The 20,652-nt window shown below is 42.3% G+C and overlaps 2 protein-coding genes across 6 annotated transcripts in view; one reads left to right on the plus strand and one right to left on the minus strand.

Moving 5' to 3' along the window:
- Positions 1-7,362, minus strand: part of LOC119012713 (estrogen-related receptor gamma-like) — an 86,763-nt gene extending 79,401 nt beyond the window's left edge. For 2 of the 4 annotated variants that reach the window (XM_037086757.1, XM_037086763.1), the window contains exon 1: positions 600-730. The gene's annotated coding sequence lies outside the window, so the exon portion shown is untranslated. Of the gene's footprint in view, positions 1-599; positions 731-1,191; positions 1,410-1,576; positions 1,735-7,222 lie in introns of those variants that run through there. The other 2 variants (XM_037086760.1, XM_037086761.1) reach the window with 2 other exon arrangements.
- On the plus strand, positions 17-13,393 carry LOC119012715 (transforming growth factor beta-3 proprotein-like). Of its 2 annotated transcripts, XM_037086766.1 has the most exons (8): positions 17-923; positions 6,016-6,179; positions 8,244-8,373; positions 8,502-8,609; positions 9,008-9,173; positions 9,370-9,523; positions 10,981-11,157; positions 11,664-13,393. In XM_037086766.1, the coding sequence occupies exons 1-7, from the start codon at positions 578-580 to the stop codon at positions 11,137-11,139; spliced, it is 1,227 nt and encodes a 408-aa protein (XP_036942661.1). In that variant the 5' UTR covers positions 17-577; the 3' UTR covers positions 11,140-11,157; positions 11,664-13,393. The 2 variants fall into 2 exon arrangements, with proteins under 2 accessions (XP_036942661.1, XP_036942660.1); XM_037086765.1 differs by having other exon boundaries at positions 10,981-13,392.
- The last annotated feature ends 7,259 nt before the right edge of the window (positions 13,394-20,652 follow it).

Consider the following 20,652-nt stretch of genomic DNA (forward strand, 5'->3'; position numbering starts at 1 on the left):
CGGTCGGCTGCCTGCGGTCCCTCCTCCATCAAACGTCAGAAAGTAGCGGTATAAAAAACATGTGGGACCATACCGACCGCTCAAAAGTCGCACATACCTCGTTAACCTGACAGGCTGCGGTCTGCTTCCTCTGAGACCATAAAGAGCTTTTTCTTTTTTAATGAGACACACAAGAGGAGAGATATGCCGAGCTGCCGGACGATTTAAATCTGCTGGATTTGCGCACAAGAATGCGAGAGAAGAGTCTTTTTTTCCCCGTCTCCTACAGATTCTTATTTGTGCCGGATGAATTTCACAATTTCACAAAGAGCCTGTCGCTCGTTCGGGAACATTTTGAATTGAGTCATGTCTAATGGGCGAACACAAAGTTGGATTTCTGCTCACAACCAAAAAAAGGGACTGGCACAAGAAAACGAACTGAGTGAGGAGGGTTTTTGTTTCTTCACCATTTAGCTCGCTGGGAAGACGTTTATCAGTGTGATCTGAGAGGCTCATTAAACACCTTGACCTTGATCAGTCCTCGCCTGTGATATCTGCACATTTTCAACTACGAGTCAAATGCAGAGAGAGAGAAAAGATGCATTTGGGTAAGGCTTTACTGTTCGTCCTCCTCCTCAACTGCGCGACTCTGAGCTCGTCCCTGTCCACTTGTGCCACCGTGGATATCGACCATGTGAAGAGGAAGAGGGTCGAGGCGATCCGGGGTCAGATTCTGAGCAAGCTCCGGCTGACGAGTCCTCCGCAGTCCCTCGGACCGGGCAAGATCCCCTATCAGATCCAAGCGTTGTATAACAGCACCAAGGAGCTACTGGAGGAGCTGAGGAGGGATCGGCAGCAAAGTTGCGGTCAGGACAACACTGAGACTGAGTACTATGCCAAGGAGATACACAAATTCAACATGGTCTACGGACCGCCAGAAAGCAGTAAGTACTACAGTTGTTTGGCGGCTGAGTTACTCTGTCTTTTTCGATACAAACACCAGAAATCACTGGATCTGTGGCGCGTATTTACGCACCAAATGCTGAACCGGTGCCAGCCAGACGCACCGCCACACAGCCACAGCTGATTCCCCTGATTCACTGATAAATACCAATTCTTTTAAGACACCGAGTTCTTTTTTTTTATCTGTACACATTAAAAATCCCTTTCACACGTTTGACGACTCATACGACTCCACAAACAAATACATACGTCTTTAACTGCTGGACAAAAGACGTCTCCTACTTCAAAGTAAAGTCCATCCTCGATGTATGCGCGCTGGAGGCCCTCAAGTTTCCACATAGCAGAGGTTCAGGTCGCGTACTGGACCCAGACTGACTTCCAGACTAGTTGTGATGTCACACAATCATCCTGTACACGTGTAAAACTCAGACTTCAGCAGATGAAAGTGAAAGTCTTGCACAGGGAAGCTGAAACGTCCAAGAGAGAGAGGGGGGGGGGGTGTTTAATATAGAATAATCTGTGAAGAACAACACAAAGCAGATGTGTCAGAGCCCTTTTAGTTTGTTGTCTAATTGGAAAGATGAACTCGCTGTGCACTCGGAGGATGTGCTTTGTTACTGCGGTGCTCACCAACCTGTATAAACCCCGCACCAGTGTTCCAGGAAAGTCGCTCTCCTCCTCCTCTTGTTTTTTTTCCTCCATGGATCCTGTCCTCCTTCTCCCCAGATGTCCCCACTTCCTTTCCAGTCAGGCCCAAATGAGAGGGACATCTGCCCAGGCGGATGGGGATGCCTTTAGGAGGAGGAGTAGGAAAAGTTAACAGGGGTGGACAGGAAAAGTTAGATGATGGAGGGACCTCCCCGTTAGTCTGGATAGACTGAAGGCATCACTCTCTCCCCTGGAGTCCGTCTGTACAGGAGGAGGAGTGGGGTCCCGAGAAGCATGGACCCTGCTGCCTGTCTTGGCCAGTGAATCACCCACACGGGTGGCCCATGAGCATGACATCACTGACTGCACTGCTCAGGTTTAACTTTCTTAAATTGAGTGTGAAACTGAGCTGGCATTCATCCGCTCGAATCTGAATGATTCCACTGTGCTGTCATTTTATGGCCGCGAGGTAACATTTCACTACTCGGTTAATAACAAGCTTTATTTTGCTTGTGAATATTTGTTAAGACTGATCGGTAATGGCCTGTGGGGCTCACATTGTTTTCACTCAAAGTGATTTGTGCTAAAGCTCTGTTTGGCGCAACTGTTTCCCTCTGTAGAATTAGAAGTTATGAAGTGGAAGTGAAAAAAACGTGTGCCGAGAGGGACATGTGTCAGCACTTGAGGGAGATTCATACAGCATGTGGTTCGACTGAGTGCGGATTATTGAGAAAGTAGAATAGGATAAACGCTGTGCGTGTGGAGGAGCCAAAGTGGGCCTCATAGTCCAGAGCCAAGCCAAGACCATTGCATCACAGTCCCTTTGAAATCAACAGGTGTTTCTCAAAAGACCTGTTTTCTCTCAGCAAGGTTCTGTTTTGAATCTCGCAAAATGCTTTTGACACAAACGCCAGGCTGTACAGTAGGCGCCTCGAGTTGGTGCCGTTGATTCGGAGCCACAGATGGGCTTTAGATACAATCATGAAAGAGAGATTTCCGTGCATGCACTTCTTTCTTACAGCTGAGTGAAAACCAGTGTTTCTTTTACTCTAATCTTTTAGTCCTCATGTCAGATTCTGATGTGATTAGTAGAAAAACAAAGGGACAATGGCAGGAAGTCAAAATAAACATCCCTGCTTTTCAGATACTTGCAAATGTCGACAAGCCCTTAATACTCTATTAATCCTTAAACCGTGGTATTGGCATGGCAGCGACGGCTTTTGTGTACTTGGAAACATGCCTTGTGTCAGTGCCCTGTACATCCACATGCATTGAGCCTGCTGACTGAGACGCCGGTGAGGTGAGCAATTTTATAGATATGTTGTGCTGAACCATCATTCTGCTTTTGAACTGAAATTTCAGGAAGTTAACAACGTTCTAAAAGTTTCTTTACCTGGTCCATTAAAATTCAAAGTTTAACATGAATTAGTAAGAATGGGAAGCTTCCCTGAGGTCAGATGCACTTTTTTGTCTAGTGCTTCTTTCAGCCCTCTTGTCAAGCAACAAAACAAGTGTCAGTAATGGATGGATGGTTGTTGACCCAAAGCCCATTTCCAGTATCTTTCAGGACATTTCTCTGCACCAGGTCTTTGAAATGAAACCACAAAATGCCTTGAGAACATGGAAACATGGAAGTCTTTTCTGAGCCACTATGTTTATTTGATAACTTAAGTTACTAGTTCTTTTGCAGATTCAGATTATTCAGGGTTTGTAGGCTATTAATTGTCAGGTGTTACCGATCAGTTAGGGTTGTGGGTGGAAGATGCTGCTTCATTCAAATATTTTAATTCATAAGCAATCTGAAAGAGAAATCAATGATAGTAATAACTGAAAAAATGCTGAATATGGACCTTGATAATGGACAGGGGCAGATATCCTCTATCCCCTAACCCTAGTCTACTCTAGTTATCTGAATAAGCTGATAAAAACTATAAGAGGATATAACAGTGCCTTTTAAACATTTCCGCTGATAAGGTGCCTCTTTAATTATGTGCATGCAATGCTACCTGTTGACAGTAAAAAGTCATTTCTTTGTTTGCTTTAGGAAAGTTTTGTTCTCGTGGTGACGATCTAGGTCCAGCTTTAAAGCAACCAAACCTTTTTTCCCCCTTAAAATAGCAGCTTTAAAATCATGTCGATGGTACAGTGTCTGGTAACAGGGTGAATAGTGTCTCTGTCTCAGCCTGTCCACCCCCCATCACTTGTTTCTGCACTGTGTAACTTCAGTGAGAGGTTCTGATCACAGCGTTACATACATGTTTACTTCAACATACAAGTATGTAGTACAAGTATAAGTATTCAACACATAATAGTTTTGCTTGTAGTCAGCACCCACATTACATCTGACAAATTGTTACATACCCGGGATTTGTATTTACAACAGCGGTGTTGCACTCAGTGACAGCGGCCCATGCCAAATCGGACAGAATGCTCATTTCTACATAATGTAGCTGAAAAAAAAAATAATTATGGTATGTCGAAATGGGAAACGAACAGATGTCTCTTATGTCTAGGTCTTGTGTTTTGTTGATCTGTTCATCCACCCCGAACTGCATGAACTTTATCTCTATCCAGTACTGTTAAATACCTCCCTCGTTTGCTTCCATCATAATTACTATGTAGGTATCTTTAGGGGGACTTGCTGAAATGACTGATGCAGTCAATGTGCTCTAATTAGCAGTATTCAGAACACTAATTAATGTTTTGGTCCCTACTTATCGTTAGAGAATGACTTTCTTTCCTGTAAGACGTATATTTAGCAAGAGTCTTCTTTGCCAAGTGCAACAAAATGTGAGGGAAGCTGACCCTGCTGGATGCAGGTATGCTGATTTTGTTACCTTTGGACTGAGCCAGGCGAGCTGTTTTTCAGTGCTTCCAGTCTCTCTGCTAAGCTAACTGGCTGTAGTTTCATATTGACTGTACAGACATAAATGTGATATCAATGTTCTTGTCTACATCTCAGCTGGAAAGTGACAAACTATTCCTTTAAGACCACTAAGTGAAGCGGGTGTTATGAAGACAGCCACCCCAGGGTGTTGTCCGTTGTGGTATAACAGCACCAGAAGACTGGCTTTGTGGAGCAAAGTTTTGACTCTGAGCCAGGGTCATCACTCTTGCTCGCTGGGTTCATGTGGGCAAACATACACACACGCAGTTTTTGACGGATTCTGAAGGTAAGCTGTTGACCTGTGGTGGATCCGAGGCAGCACCCTGAACCAACACAAATCTGTGACAGGTGCAAATAAAGCAGAAAGCTGTTGGAGGACTTGCATATTACTGCATTGAGGGGCTGCACTGCAAACATCGGAAAAGATTTCCTTTTATAGCATTGGTACGCATACAGAATCTGGCATATGTCAATGACTGAGGTTGGGTTGTGGAGAAGTCATCATGGTCAGAGAGGGGTTCGGGTCCAAAAAGTTGTCAGTGGGATCGAGCATCGCAGGGTTTTTGATACGCAGATACCAGGGAGGTGAAGTCATACTAACCTCAATAATATTGCTATTTCAATTACAACATTTTCATTTCCTCCAAATATAGACAAAAAGTGTTAGAGAAACACTGAGGAATTTTGATAAGGCAGGAAACCACACTAATCATTCACTGTGGCCTGATAAACGTAGTGCCAGCCATGAAAGCGTCAGTAAACCCAAGATCCTATTTGAGGTGTGAATAAGACCACGAGTATAAAAACAAATCCCTATTAACCCATGCCATTATTTTCATATTAAAGCATCTCTGAAGAAATATGATACGTCACAAAAGGGGACGTAGGGGCCTACTAATATTGGTAAAATCCAGTTTAATAAGAAAAATATATTGTTAAGCTTTAAGCTGGTTCTCAGCTGCGTGCATGAATGTTAAGAGATATATTTCCACAAAGCAGAAATCTTTGTTTTATGGCTGCAAGGTCTTAGTCACAAGTTATAACTTTTGTAATAATAACTAAGAATGATAATAAGAATAATTTGCTTCTTACAATAGTAAAATAATTTATCAAAATTGGCCAATTTCAAAAGCTACCATTTTATGTTCAAATGTTTTAATAGGAGTAGTAATGATGATAAGTAGAAATATAAACATTGGCTTTTACTACACAGTGTCAGGTAAGAGAAGACAGATCAATTATGTTTTTCACTTTAGCTGCTTCAGTGTCAGGGTCCTGTTTCTTACATGCTGGCTTATTGTCATGACTTACTCAGACATGTCTGTTGTGTTAAAGCTCGACCTGAGAACTTTTCTTTTCAACTGTTGCGCTCACATGATGGCGATTACAGAGCCTGCCTCTGTGCTTATTTTATCCAGAGGTGATGTAGCAGTTGCGGCCCGTGTTCGGACACACGCTGCGTGTATCGCATTAGATCCTGATGAGATTTTCTAAGCGTGTCCTCTCACAAAGCGTTTATTTGATTCTCTCTGTTCCAGATGATCTGCCCTACTGCCCAAAAGGCATCACCTCCAAGGTTTTCCGCTTCAACGTCTCCGCCATGGAAAGGAACTCGACCAACCTCTTCAGAGCAGAATTTCGGGCTCTGAGGGTGCCAAACTCAAGCGCCAAGAGGAATGAACAGCGTATTGAGCTCTACCAGGTGCGTAAAGGTACCGTTTCCCTGTCCTTCTACCAAGATCAGAGGCAAAGCTCACAGTCGAGGCGACATGTAGCTCTGAATACTCATTTCTTTAATGTGATCTTTGCTACTAGATAATTCAATTCGAGTCTGTCAAGAGCCTATCTTACATAAGCTGGTGAGTTGTTCTCCACCGCATGATTTCAAGCCCTAATTGACAAACAGAGCCAACAGATCAGACTGTGGTCACAGGCGTGGGTAACAGCCAGACCAAAAGCCAAAAAAGCTCAATGGGGCCCGCAGAGTGTTTGCAGAACCGGGACAGCGGTCCTGTTAGTGCAGCGCTAGCAGCACAGATCTAATAAAGTCCTTATTTTGGTCATGCGGAGGTCTTGAACATTTAGCCCCTTTTAAAGTATGTAAAGTTTATTAAAGGGATTATTCAGGTTGTTTAGTTGGTTGTATGTGGAACCCAGCAGTCAATGTATTTCCTGGACTAAATGGCATAGGAGCAGATCATCATACTGATGTGGACGGGGTCAGCAGCAAAACATATATTCACCAGTTTAAAAAAAAGGCGCAACTAAAAAGACAAACACACATTTTAAGTTTACTTATACTCTATATTCTGAATGTTTTCCCTGCTTTACCAACGCCATGACCCAGCCCTTTCTGATGGGAGAGCCGAAGCTGATCTTACCTTAAAGCTATGAACACATGTCAAAATACATTTTTTGTGTGTGAAAGAATTAAGGGACTAGGGTTTATCTGAGAGAGAATTAACATCCAATTCGGGAGCGCTAGCCTACACAAGATTTTAGCCTTTAGCTTATTGTTGTTGTTTCGTGGCACACATTTACTGTAACTACTCTCGTGAACCATGTTACCAGCAACAGCAGACAGCTGTTTTCAGTGAACAAGCTTTGATAAGCTAGCTAACACTAGCAAATGAGTTTGTTAGCTAACTGGGGTAAAAGGTAGAACAGCTAGCTAAAGCTAAAGAGTCAGATAATTCCCTCTTTAGGTAACAAGACAGTTAAAATAAGAGGCAGTAATGGACTTACATTTTTCAGGTGAACACAAACACGACTTCAGCTGAATGTTTAAGTTGCTCAATGTGTCCTGGAGGATGTTAGCATGCGTGTCTGACCTACCTCTCACAGTAAAGAGAAGAGGTCTAATGAGCCAAAATACAAACAGCTGTGAGGGTGTTTCATTGATTTGCAGGTCTGTATTTAGAATTACAAATCAATTAAGACATGCATTACATGAAAATAGGAATATTTACTAAAAGAAGAACAAAAATCGTATCCCTCATCATGCTAGCAGCAAGACTCAAGTGGAGTCCCAGTGAAGGGCAAACATACATAAACTCAGGTAACTCACCTTTTTCAAATGCAATTTAGGGTTTAGGGTTAACCAAACCAGTGTCTGTCAGTGTGCCCAACTGTTGAGTAAGTTGTTCCACTACTTTGGTACAAACTGAGGTATCTGTTGGAAATACTGACAGGAAATTGAGTTTTGTTATCTCTCCATCCTTCCATTATCACCAACCTGCAGGTTGATAGTTTGGCATCTACTGTAATAGCCCATCTCAAAATCTATTTATTCACAAAATTTGGTACACACATTCAAGATTGCCACCATCAGGTCAAAAGTTAAAAAGTTGTCCAATACTTTAGTTCATGACAAAATACCTATAAAGCTAAATACATCCCATCAGCCACAGCTGTAATCTGTTTAGCACTAATTAGCAAGGGATGCTAACACACGACATGTAACATTGAGCTCAAAGCAACACTGTGCCTAAATATGGCCTCCAAAAAGTTGCTAGCACGACTATACCCTCTTGTTTCAGTCACCTTATTGAGCCTTCTGTCACTTTCCGCTGCAATTCCATATATCATCTGTTTTCATGCTCCACGTTGTCTTCACTGATTCTTTAAAAGCGAGAAAAACAACAAGGTTGAGTTTAACAAACAAGTGCTTCTTCTCGCATCGCGCCATTCGACGTGTTGATATGTTGAAGCCGTTTCAGCATGAAGAGAAAACCTTTCAGGGTGACTGTCTGCTATTGCTCTGCAGATTGTGAGGCCAAACGAACACATTAGGAAACAACGCTACATCGCAGCCAAGAATGTGTTGACCAAAGGTACTCAGGAGTGGGTCTCCTTCGATGTGACCGATACAGTGCGAGAATGGCTGATGAACCGAGGTGAGACTTGGGCAGTTATTCCGAGTGATCATCCCATGTTATGACACTTAACAGGGGATTGTTAACTTTTTTTTAAAACAAAGTAGAATACATTGATGATCCTCTTTTCCATGATTGTTTGCTATCAGGATCTAATCTGGGTCTGGAGATCAGTGTGCACTGTCCCTGCCACACCTTCAGCCCAAATGGTGACATCATTGACAATGAGAACGAGGTGCTGGAGGTGAAGTTTAAAGGTAAGTGTTTACCACATTTTATACCGACAGGTGTTCGTTGCTCTCTTGATCTCATGTCTGTATACTGTCTCACCATTCCTGAGTTTAGTTTAGACTTCACAGTCCTTACGTCTTCGTCCTTACAAAATCGTTTATTTTTAAATTGTCTTTATGTTGAGAGTGAACCGTTGAGTGAACCTTTGCCTCAAAGGACTAAGAATAAACATATATGTTTGTCTTACTTTTTCTTCTTTTTGTCTTTGTGGTTATGTGTCTGCATTGTGTAAAAGAATTACAGGGATGGCGGCTTTATAGTCAATGATTTTGTAAATTGTATGCTCAGATTGAGGTAAACTACGACAGAAAAAAAGCAAATAAATGGTTGGTTTAAGTGTACCTTGATCATGTCTGTAATTAAGGCATGGATGGAGATGAGGAGCTCAAGCGCTTGGATCTCCATCAACTGAACAAGAAAAGGGAACAGTACCTGCCTCACCTCATCCTCATGATGATCCCACCCCACCGCCTGGACACTCAGTCCACACGCCGACGCAAGAGGGCGCTGGACACAAACTACTGTTTCTCGTAAGGGATACATAAATCATACGTACTTTCATTTTTCTTTGGTTCCGTTCATCAGATTCTTTACATTTCCTTCCCAAATATGTGCTGTAACATGCTGTATCTGATCAATCCCAGACGTGACAAAGAAGATATTAAAGCATCACAAAAAACTAATTTTGGGGACTGATTGCACTGTTGTTGGTTATCCTCATCACAGAAACACGGAGGATGGTTGCTGTGTTCGCAAGCTCCACATCGACTTCCGCCGTGACTTGGACTGGAAGTGGATCCATGAGCCCAGTGGTTACGATGCAAACTACTGCTCTGGGCCCTGCCCTTACCTGAGGAGCTCAGATACAACACACAGCTCGGTAAGAAGACCCCAACAGGGATATGAAACTCCCACAGTGAAAATTAAATCAAAAATTGACAGATTCTCATTGGTTCTAGTGGTAAAAAGCTGTGCAGATAGTTTTTTATTTGCCCATATTTCAAGGCATGCACTTCTGAGAGCTCTGTCTCCACCTAAAGGTCTTCATGGGAACAAAACTTTGGACTCAATCTTAGATGAAGACCCATGAAAACCTACTTTGCCTGACAAGCATATGTTAATGTCCAAAACAAAGAGACACCGGTTAATAAAATGGATGTTTAGACTCCCTCCAGAATGCATTTGTCTGAAACACACCCAGTATGATGTGGAACCAAAAAAAGTTGAAACTTTGCGCTGGCCTTTTACACTTTTTGTTCAACATGTGATAAAGGTGGACAGCAAGTTCACCTGAATTCACAAGAGAAATGTGTCTTTCCATAAACAAAGTCCTGGTGACTCTGGAAACTCCACAGACCTCACTGTGGACAGTTTTCATTGAAGCTGCAGTACTTTCTACTGAAGTAATTTTCCACATACAAATTATTGATAGCGTTTAGTGTGAGATGTGTTGTTGATGATAACTTTTAACCAGTTTTAGCTCAATGTTTTCAGTAGTTTCTGGGCCCAAACATGCATGTTATGGTTGAGTGTCAACACTTTAAATGAGTATTTCAAAGAGTTTAAAGGGACTGTTACCGGTAACCCTCATTATTTCATCCAGATTATTTTGGTGTAAATTGCCAAGTTTTAAAGATAATGAACACACTGACAGCATATTTCGATTCAATATAACTGAACCCTATGACACCCGGCTTGTGGGGCTCAAAGCGCCAAAAGATGTATTTTAAAAAGATTATTAACATTCTTTATTATTCTTTAATCTGTATCACCATGCAGAAGGAAGTTTACGGGAGGCTAGCGAACTAAGCTAGTTAAAGCTATCTTACGGCAAGTGAGCTAGCTAGTCATCTAGCTAACTGTAAGCTATCTCACGGCTCAACCGAGGATGATGCTATTAATGTTTGCGCCCTGCACTATCACAAGCACAAGCAACTTACTTCCATTATGTTCACGAAGAGTCAGAAATCTTTACGGCCAATATCTTCAAAACTCAGTCACTCACCCCAAAACGATCCTAGATGGACAAATAGCAGTACAGGTAAGAGGAGAAATATGTATTATTGATTCCAGGATGAACTGTCCCCTTTTGTCTCCAAAGAAAGGCAAAACTTATTAGAATTTGGCAAATTTAGCAAGTTTATTTGGCTACTGATACATTTCCATGACGGACATTAAGAGATCTTTACAGATGTAGAAGTCACACAGAGTCCAGCTCTTACGCCGATTTCAACTAGCCAGCCAATTTATCACTCATTAGATAGTGAATATATAAAAACATAACTTTTCAACCCTAGTTGAAAGTGACATTTATGTCTCCTGTGTGCTTTCCAATAGCTGCTGAGCCTGTACAACACTTTGAATCCGGAGGCGTCGGCCTCCCCCTGCTGCGTCCCTCAAGACCTGGAGCCGCTCACTATACTCTACTACTCCGGACGAACCCCCAAAGTGGAGCAGCTCTCCAACATGATCGTCAAGTCTTGCAAGTGTAGCTGAGGAGACAGGAATGGCAAGGTAGTGCAACAGGATTTGACTAGGTACTGATGAAACCCATGCTCGTTGACTCTTTGGACTCTTAGCTGTGACAAATAACTGAACCTGTGGCCTCATGGCTTAGATCTGAACACCACTCTGGAGGTCACACTTTTTTATTCCCCTCTCCCTCTCAGTCAGTTCTGGATCACAAGTAGTTATTTTCATTTTTTAAAAAGTCAAAGTCTGATCTTAAATCTTAAAATATTTCCTTCTGAAGGTGGAGAACACGTTCCTAAAACATCCAGGAGCTGCTTCATCGACAATGACTGAGAAATGATATAGACTTACTTTCTGTTGTATTTTCTGACAAATATTCCACAAAGTTACAGTCTCATTGTCAGTAGAGCAGCTTTCCTGTTTCCAGCCCTGGGGTGACAATGTTAAAGATCACACACATATTCCCGTGCTCTCCTCAATGGTCCCTTCAAGTTGGATTTTTAAAATTTTTTTTACCGTGAACTTTGATTCCCTTCCCCTTCAAACAGTGGACTTTATCTTCAAACACAAAAGGAGAAAGGACAGACTCGCTGCTGTATCCAAAGCCGTAGCTGTGGTCAGGGGAAAAGGAGAGCTGAGAGAATGCCTGTTGGATTTGCAATGGAAAGTGAATGAACAAAGAAGTTGAGCCAAGTTTTTTCTTTTTTTGGCCAGCCAGCAGCAATGGCCCTTTTTTTTTTTTCTTTGCGGTGCATCTATTAGAATGGATGGAAGAAGAAGAAGAAGAAGAAGAAGTAGAGGAAGATGAAGGGAACCTGTACGTGAGGGGAAGAACTGCGATGGAAACTCGCCACGAGCACACTGCCATTCACTGGAAGTCCTCATCCCTAACAGGTTCAAATTATTTCTGGGACACTTTAAAGAATATACTGGAAAAGAACACGTGTTACGCAACAGGTTTTTTTTTTTTTTTTTTTTTTTTACGAGATTTCTTTTACATTAATAGCAGATTTAGTCTGTTACGCAACTTGTGATATAGTGATTGTTTCACTGACCGGGCTACAATCTGACATGGTGGAGACACTTTTATGTTAAACCATTGGTACTGTTACATTTTTCTTGTGATTTAGGAAAAAAAGAACTTCTGTGTCCAATGTATGATTTAGTTTGACCTGTTGTATGTGATCCGGTATGTGTCTTGTTGTATTAAAACGTGACTTTCCCCAGACGGTTAAATCAGAGCACTTTTTCTCCAGCAACAACAGGAAATGCCGTGTACATTTAAACGCAGCTGCTTACTTGTTTTCTCTCCTATCAACTCACCTGTCGCCCTTCACTCCAGCCAGCTGACATGTGTAGTCAGGACTCAACACACTGCAGTCTTTCATTCCCTCTGCCCCGTCTCTGTTTGTTTTGGTGCTCCTTTTACAGTGTGAAGCCCTAATGGAACAAAAAAAAAGAAGGAGGGGAAAAAGTCATAGTGGCTGGATGTACAGTTAGACCTCATTTTTCTCAGAGTCAGGAGGACGATTCTGAATCCCTGTACTGTTTGACATTGGCCCAGTCTGAGTCATCTCGCCTTTAGATGACATTAAGTGAGGTTTTTTTTTTATTTGGCAGTAATATTGTTTTTATTGACTTGTTGATCGTGATTATTATTAAAAACACAACATGCAAAAACCTGTATGAGCCCTTTTTAAATCCTACAAATCACTCCAGCAATTGAAACGCTTTCATTAAAGTGGAAAACAGACAACTTTTTCCCCCCTATAGTGTCTCCAAGTGGTGTTATTGTTGGAGCAGTTGTCACAAAGACAAGCGAGTCATTTCCTTTTTTTTTTTCCAGCAGCACGGCACAAAACGTGAGTTTGTTATTTCACTGAGTCTATACTGGAGACGAGGAAGCAGATAGAAATGGTGCCAGGCTGCCATCCTGGCTGGAATCGACAGTTAGACTTCATTTTCCTCGGCGGTTTCGTGCCAAAACAGCATAATGAAAGTGAGGTTTCTAAGGAATGGCTCTGACCGCCAGTGGTGACATTATTCTACAGCCATTACATCGTGCAATCAACATTTACTTCACAACGATAAGTTAAAGTAAAAAAACACGCCTGTTGCCAGCTTGAATAATCAAATGTAACAGATCTGTTAAAACATTCAACTCCAAATTAGGAAAAATGATGAATTTACCCACTGGTCTTGTCTGCCATGTTGAAATGCCATTTAAAATGCTATTTTCTCATAATGTTTTGGTTCCATACGAACATAATTTTTCTTACTTGAATCTCACCAGTCCCACCTGTTTCCTGCAGGCACATGCAGGGGCTTTTTTTTTTTTTTTCTACCAGAGTCATAAATTCAACTTCTCTTTCTCAGGGATCGCTGCTTAACAGCTTTCCCAGGCGAAAGGCTATTACTCTTATTTTCGGTACATATCAGTGTGCAGACATCTTTTTAATTCTCTTATTCTGCATTAAATTGTTGGTGTAAATCACAGTTAAACTCGAGCCATGTGACACATTTGGTACCAACTTTCTAGGTATTTAAGTGTTTTGAAAACACGAGACTCGTGAAGCTTTTTAGCAGCTCTAACTGCAGAATTGAAGGCTTATGTAAGATACTTTCACTTTTAATAAAGGGGACCTATTATGCTTTCTTATTTTTCCCTTTCCTTCTGTGTTTGATACAGGTGCTTGTGCATGTACAAAAAAAAGACGTTAAAATGATAAAGTCCGCACCAACACTGCTCTTGAAATGCCTCGTCAGTAGTCTCTCCTTTAATTCTGTGACTTTGTGACATCACACTATGTCACCATGTCAGACATTTGCATAATGTCTGTATGCCCTTCCTGGCACTTAATAAGAGACAGGAGCTAAAACAGAGGGGGGAATACAGTGCTGCTGCATTGGAGAGTATGGAAAAACTGATGTTAAAGCTTGTAAACCTGTTCTAGTAGTTACCTAAAATAAAATGATGAACCTGAAAATGAGCAGAATATGTCTCCTTTAATGAAAGAGAACAACAGCCCGGTCCTGCCTAACTCTAACCCAAAAGTTGTTCTTAGTAATGGCTCGCTACTGAACTGAATGTTTTGTCAATGAAGCCATTTATCCTTTATCAAGGTCGGCTTTTGTTAAAACCTGTAGCACACACTTTTATGTCATCTTGTGCTTCTGGACCGGCAATCAGTCGCCCAGATTTTGGGGTCGGTCGGGTTGAGCTAATACGGACTGACAAGTAGCCAGAGAGAATTCCCTTTCTCTGTGTGCCCGTTATTGTTCCCTGTCACAAGCAATCAGAGATGAACCATGATGGCAACACAAAGACCAGAGGGCATGACGAGGTCTAAAAACAGGGGTCGGGGCTTTAATGGCTTTGCGGACAGCCCTGTACCAACAAACACACATTACTGGTAAAGAGCAGCCGCACCCCATGCATGATTGACTTTTAACCTTCAGCAAAAGCGAGGGGAGGTCATGTCACTCAGTTGCACTCAAAGTCCAGAAGTTTCAGCATCTCACACACTGGCTTATATCATTGTTTACCTCCTCAAGCCAGTAAACGCAACCAAAACTGAGTGTCTGTTCCTGTTGGCTAAAAGTAAAATAATATAGCTGCTTCTTTCCAGACTATCTTTTCCCATGTCAGTGTAATGGAGGCAGACTGGGGGGTTTGTGATGGCGAGGCCTCTGCAGAGGCAGTAGCTTGGCTCGGATATTTCGTGCATAACATCCCACCATTCCCAGCATTTAAAGCTTCCCATCCTGAGTCTTCCTCAGCCTTCCTATTAAACATCAAAGTATAATGTCTGCCAACCCCCTGCCTGTCTTCTATGATTGCATCCATTTGAAAATCATTGATTCTTTTTTTTTTTTCAACGGCAGTAAAAAATGATCTGGATTCTGCTGAGTCTAGACATTTCCTTTTTATAGCAGGCGGACACTGATGGATGGTTTGAAGATGCAGATCAGAACATTGTTTGGTCATTGATGAGGCGAGCTGACCATCTCGAGCCCAAACGTGCAATAAACCTATTTCCAGCTCCCGGCTACTGGATGAGCAAGCTGTAATCTGATTTGAGTTCAGGGTCCATTTCTGGGTTGTAGTCTGACTTTCTCAGAACTTACGCGCTTCCAAGTTTTTACCGATGATGAATTGCATGACACGTAAATGCACAGAGGTTTGGAAAACTCTGTCTGCTGCTATTCCCTGAGCAGATTAACAGATGTGGAGGGAGAGAAAAAAAATTGAGAGAGGGGGAAGTGAGAGGGAAAGTAAGTGTGTGTATGCGTGTGCGTGTGTGTGTGTGTGTGTGTGCGAGAGAGAGAGAGAGAGAGAGAGAGAGAGGGAGAGAGAGAGTCCTCAAAAGGACTGTTGCTGCAATAAAATCATCAGGTCACATCAGACCAGTTCTCAGGACCCAGGGTGGAAAGAGTTGTGTAATTCAGCAATGGGAAGAGCATACACACACACACACACACACACACTCACACACGCACATGCATGCACGCACACGCACACACACACATGAACACATATACAAGTCAAGCCGGCAGCCATAGTTACTGGAAAAGAGTGAAGGGGTGAACAAATATGTAAACACATATCAACTTCATAGACCTTTATAGCTAAACAAATGAATGGGAGGTCTGGATCAAACTACAGCATTATATTACAGCCGAGTGTGTGTTTCCGTGACAGTATTCCAATAATAGAGGAATGGTGCAGCGCGTGTGGAGAGGGAGAGGGAGGGAAAATAGGGGACTGTGTGAGAAAGAGGGGAGAGAGACGGAGACAGTGTGAGATTATAATTTGCACACCCTTTAAATCAGGATGCAGCGTTACGTAAAACGTGCGGCTCTGGGAAGAGAAGAGTTTAAATTTGGCTACGCTGCTGGTTTAGAGTTGGAGAGATGTAAACAAGGCAGGTACCAGAAATGCAAAACAACTGCTCTCAAAGTGTTGGAAGAAGAACAGTGACCCGTTCTCCAGTCAATCGCATGAACATTTGAATTTAGTAATGATGCAATGTAGCCTTGTTCAATGCAGTTTAGGGCCCACGTGGTCAGACTAACTTGGAAAAAGCATATTGCAATGTAAATGCTGCATGCAAGCTTTACCTTATGTAAACTGTACAGTACACTTCTGCCGATAAAATGGTCGCTGTCATGACAACTTCTCCTGGTTGCCACAAGCTAACGTGCAGAGTTTTGGCGTCTAATAATCCACTGCACGACTCTGTCATCGCTCAGACTGAACTTCCTGGATCACTCGTGCAATAAACAACAAGCTCCTGCAAACTCCTTAGCGCATGACACCAGGTGAGCTAATGGGGTGGTTTCTAAGTTGCAAATGATTGATGAAGAATACATTTCAATTTTTTTTTTCCCACAGTATGCTCGTGCAGTAGCCATACAATGTCTGCTTGCATTATTTGTATTGTTATGCTGGCGCACAGCATTTGGTTAAGATAAGAGAAAGACTGTGATCTTGGTTAAATAATACAGAAGTCAAGGCTTTCTTTTTCAATAATTCAATGAAGACGATATCTTTGCCTAACCTTATGTGAAGTGTTTTCGTTGCCTGAACCTAAACACATGTGGGATGCAGACCGTGAACCCCGGTCTCGGCTGTCACAGCCATGCATTTTGTACATTTGATGCATAAATGTGAGGTCTGGGGGTCGATCTTTTTATGAAACAGCTTTCAACTTGAAATAATTCTCAAGATGCTGAGGGATTACGGTGCTCAGGAAGACACGGTCACATACACAAACAGTCAAACAGCACAACATCCTGACAATAAAACGATAAAAAGTACTCCTTTGTTTAAGGAATCTGTGTAACACTGCCAGCAGTTGGGTTGAGGTTTTCCTCTAGCTCATTTATTTAGTCTCTCTGTAGCTGTAAACACCTTCTCCATTTACGGCGAGTTATAGCCCCTGATGCTTTACCTACTACTATATAAGCTCCCAGAGAAACATGAGGACAGAGGATATAGCAGGACGTCTGTGTGGCATTTAAATCATCCTGTATGCGTGCTCATGGGCTGTTAGAGAAGGAGAATTTTAAATCATGTGGACACCTGAGCGGTATTTCTCTTCAGATTACCCTCCAGGTAATGGTAACACCAGGCGTTCTCCCACCATACTCATCCCCTAGGTGCAAACCAGATTGATGAGGGAGGTCACATCCTTAACAGCCTCTTATACAGCTGCTGCCACTCAAACAGGTAATGGAGACAGTGTCAGCAGGGTGCCTTCCCCCTGCACAATCTCCACAATGAGGACTTAAGTGGGCTTTTTTTTTTTTTTTTTACCAGGTTTATTATCTTTCTGCCTGTCTGGGCATACAGTATGTTCTCACAGTCACCGGTGAAAACAGCCACGCAGCTGTTTCTCCACAAAGAACAAGAGATTTATACCACTTGGACAAAAGCTAAGGAACACAACGTTTAAAGTCACCAAGTCAATGAGCTGAAAGAGGCCCCCGGCAGACGTAAGAAACGCTGAAAAATAAAGGCTTTCATCATTCCGAGCTCGCCTTCAAAAACACTGGAAACACTAACAGTCCAAGCACAGGTACCGTACGGAGCGGTGCTGTGCGCAGTTATGGGTCATTTCAATGGATTACACTTAATGTTGGTCTGTAGAAAGTCCACAGGTGTTTCATATACTGTAGAGTCTGACTGAGCACAACTGAACAAATGAAAACCAGGTATTTCAAATCTTTATACAGGTGTGTACAGCAGCACAGTTTGCTCATGTGTTCCACTATTGTTATAAGGCACAATATTGTAGTCGAAACCATTCATACCAATTTGAAGCAATTTACATTAAACGACATGGGCTGTAATCGCACCATAGATGTCACAGTTTGGGTTTAACAGAAGCTCTTACGCCAAAAAAAAGATTCGGCCTGCAATATGTCAGAATGGGCCACCTGTTGAACATCACTCCAAATGCCAAAAGTCTTGGTGGTTGACAAACGGAGGCCGGTTTGGTGACAAGGGATACGGTATATGACTCTGGTGGACGACAAAGACATAGCAAGTTGGGACCTAAGAGGCGTGACGATGGAGAAAAGTGACACGGAAGTCTGTCATCAGTCCATCAACTGTTGGACTCTAACCTCTTGAGTTACTGGGTGGTATGAAGAGACAGGACTTGTGGTCTTCACTGTAAAGAGCCCATTCTTGTTCATCTGGTGGCAATTTTGCACCCTGAGGGATCAAATACCTTTGTGGCCGTCAGAAGGTACATATAGATACTCGGAGGTTTAAAATCTACCTCTACATTAGTAAAGATTGTACCTTTGGGGACAGAACTGGACTCCTACTCTATCCCCTTTTTCTGAGAGTGTACTGTACCTTTAAACATAGACTGGTCAACAATAATGGCTGTTCAGACACGAGGCCACCGGTGATGACGAACCGCTGAAATGCACTCAGAATGTGTCTTCGGTCTGCTGCAGTTTGACAAAAGCAACAATCTCAAAAGTTTCCTGAGCTGAAGAAAAGTATTTAGGTTTTAACAATAACTGAGCTGTTACTCATGGATACGGGAAAAACTGCACTGCTGGACTTTCTTTCTTTTTTTTTTTGCCCATTAACATACAACATTACTCAACAAAAGTGGAAAAAGTGAAATTTGTACATCTCTAATAGCGCGTAATTACTCCTCTATTAGTAACAAGATATTTCAGCCTCGCCGTTGCCAAGTAACCAGCAGCAGCAAAGACATGCAGTTCGTCCACAGAGTCAATGAGAAACATGTTTGGTTTGTGCCTCCCCATTAATCTGCACGAGACCTCATGACTCCTTTGGCTGGCAGCGCTCCATAGGCGACTGGCTGCTCTACGTCTCGCACTGTGTGTGTGTGTGTGTGTGTGTGTGTGTGTGTGTGACTGCTATGCCATACAGCAGGCCTAAAATCCTCCATGTGTGTACACACTGTATGTGCAGAGGTTATATTAGTCCTCGGGCCTTTAATCACGATGGTTCAGATTGACTTGTAGTGCCCACATTCCAGGCTGAGGCAGAACACTTCAGTCAAAACTAGAATGGCACTCAGTTGAGCGCGTGCCTCGGCCGGGGCCCAACAGTCTCCTTTAATTCGATCAAGCCTTAATCCAGTATGAAATAAAACACTTAAATCTGCCAGATCAAGACTTTTTTTTTTGGATCCCTGTCAAATTGCACTCACTCATAGATACCAACCACCAATATACGACCGGTTTATTTCACCACGGGTCAGGCATTTTTCCCTGAGAAATTATCCGGATCCAAAGCAAAAGTGAAGGGGGTCTGTTCTTCCTGAATATACGCTCCATCCAAGTTTTTTGAAAATATGTTAGTAGTTTTTGTGTAATACTGCTGACAAACCAACAAACCATTCCAGAAACTAACCAACCAATCAAGCAACCAACCAACCAACCATAGTGACAGACAAGAAAAACTGGTGAATCACTGGACGTTTTCACCAAACCTACACAGTCTGATGAATTGAATCCTTGCTTTGTAATCAAATGTAAATCGTCAGTTAATAAAAAAAAAAAGAACACGATACCTCAATAGTTACATTTTGGCCAGGAGAAGTTAATAGTTAGCAACAGAGCAGGGTGGAGGCAGCTGACGATCAGCCCTTGCTTAAGTTTCTTGAGGATGCCTTCAAGAAACTCAGTGACCTAGATGACTGTGAATCTTCACAAACAGCCCTTTTTTTTAAAAAGTTTATTGTTGGAGCAGCTGACTACAGCAACAGAAAACACGCCAAGTTGTCTGTTATTGACTGAATTCCATTGAAAGTTTATGTTTTGCAGATTATAACCTTTATTTTTACGCCGTTTGATGACTATATTTTCACCGTATAACTGCTTTTTACAGGAAGTGTCGGCCAGATTTCTTGCCAAAGGCGCTTAAAAAAAGCGAACTCCTTCTTACAGCCCATACATTACAGTGTTTTATGTGGGTTTACAAGTGTGACTGCAGTAATGGCTGCTTATCTACTTGCGTCTACAACTCAGCTTCTCTATAATTTACACCCTCACACCAGAGCAGTTGGCCCGCTGCAGGTTTTTGTTTGTCATGTAGTAGCAAAAAAAAAAAAAGAGAAAAAGTGAAATTGCTCGTGTGAGAGTGATCTCTTGGCTCGCTCATGTAGGATTTATAATCTGTAAGTCACTATGATATTTAAACAAACATTGCATAGTTTTCAAGCCACATCCTGTCGTCACTGTAAACACAAACTAATATGGGCAGTCCCCTCTCGCATTCCCCCTACATGCTCCAACACACCACAATAAGTCCTGGACTTGGCAAGCTGCCCTCACTGATGTCCTGATGGAAACTGCAAGTGTTCCCTCCCTCTCTAATGAAGGTGTTTCCAGTGAAATTAAATGCCTCTAAACAAACTGTTGCTGGTTTTTGTTTCCCTGTTGTTTAATGCTCGGATAATCTAATTTATCCAGATGGCCAAATCGGATCTATAAACACACAAAATAAGATGTGTTCTTCCTCTGTCACCACTGTTCACCCCT

The sequence above is a fragment of the Acanthopagrus latus genome, chromosome 22 (assembly GCF_904848185.1).
Source record: "Acanthopagrus latus isolate v.2019 chromosome 22, fAcaLat1.1, whole genome shotgun sequence".
Lineage (NCBI taxonomy): Eukaryota > Metazoa > Chordata > Actinopteri > Spariformes > Sparidae > Acanthopagrus > Acanthopagrus latus.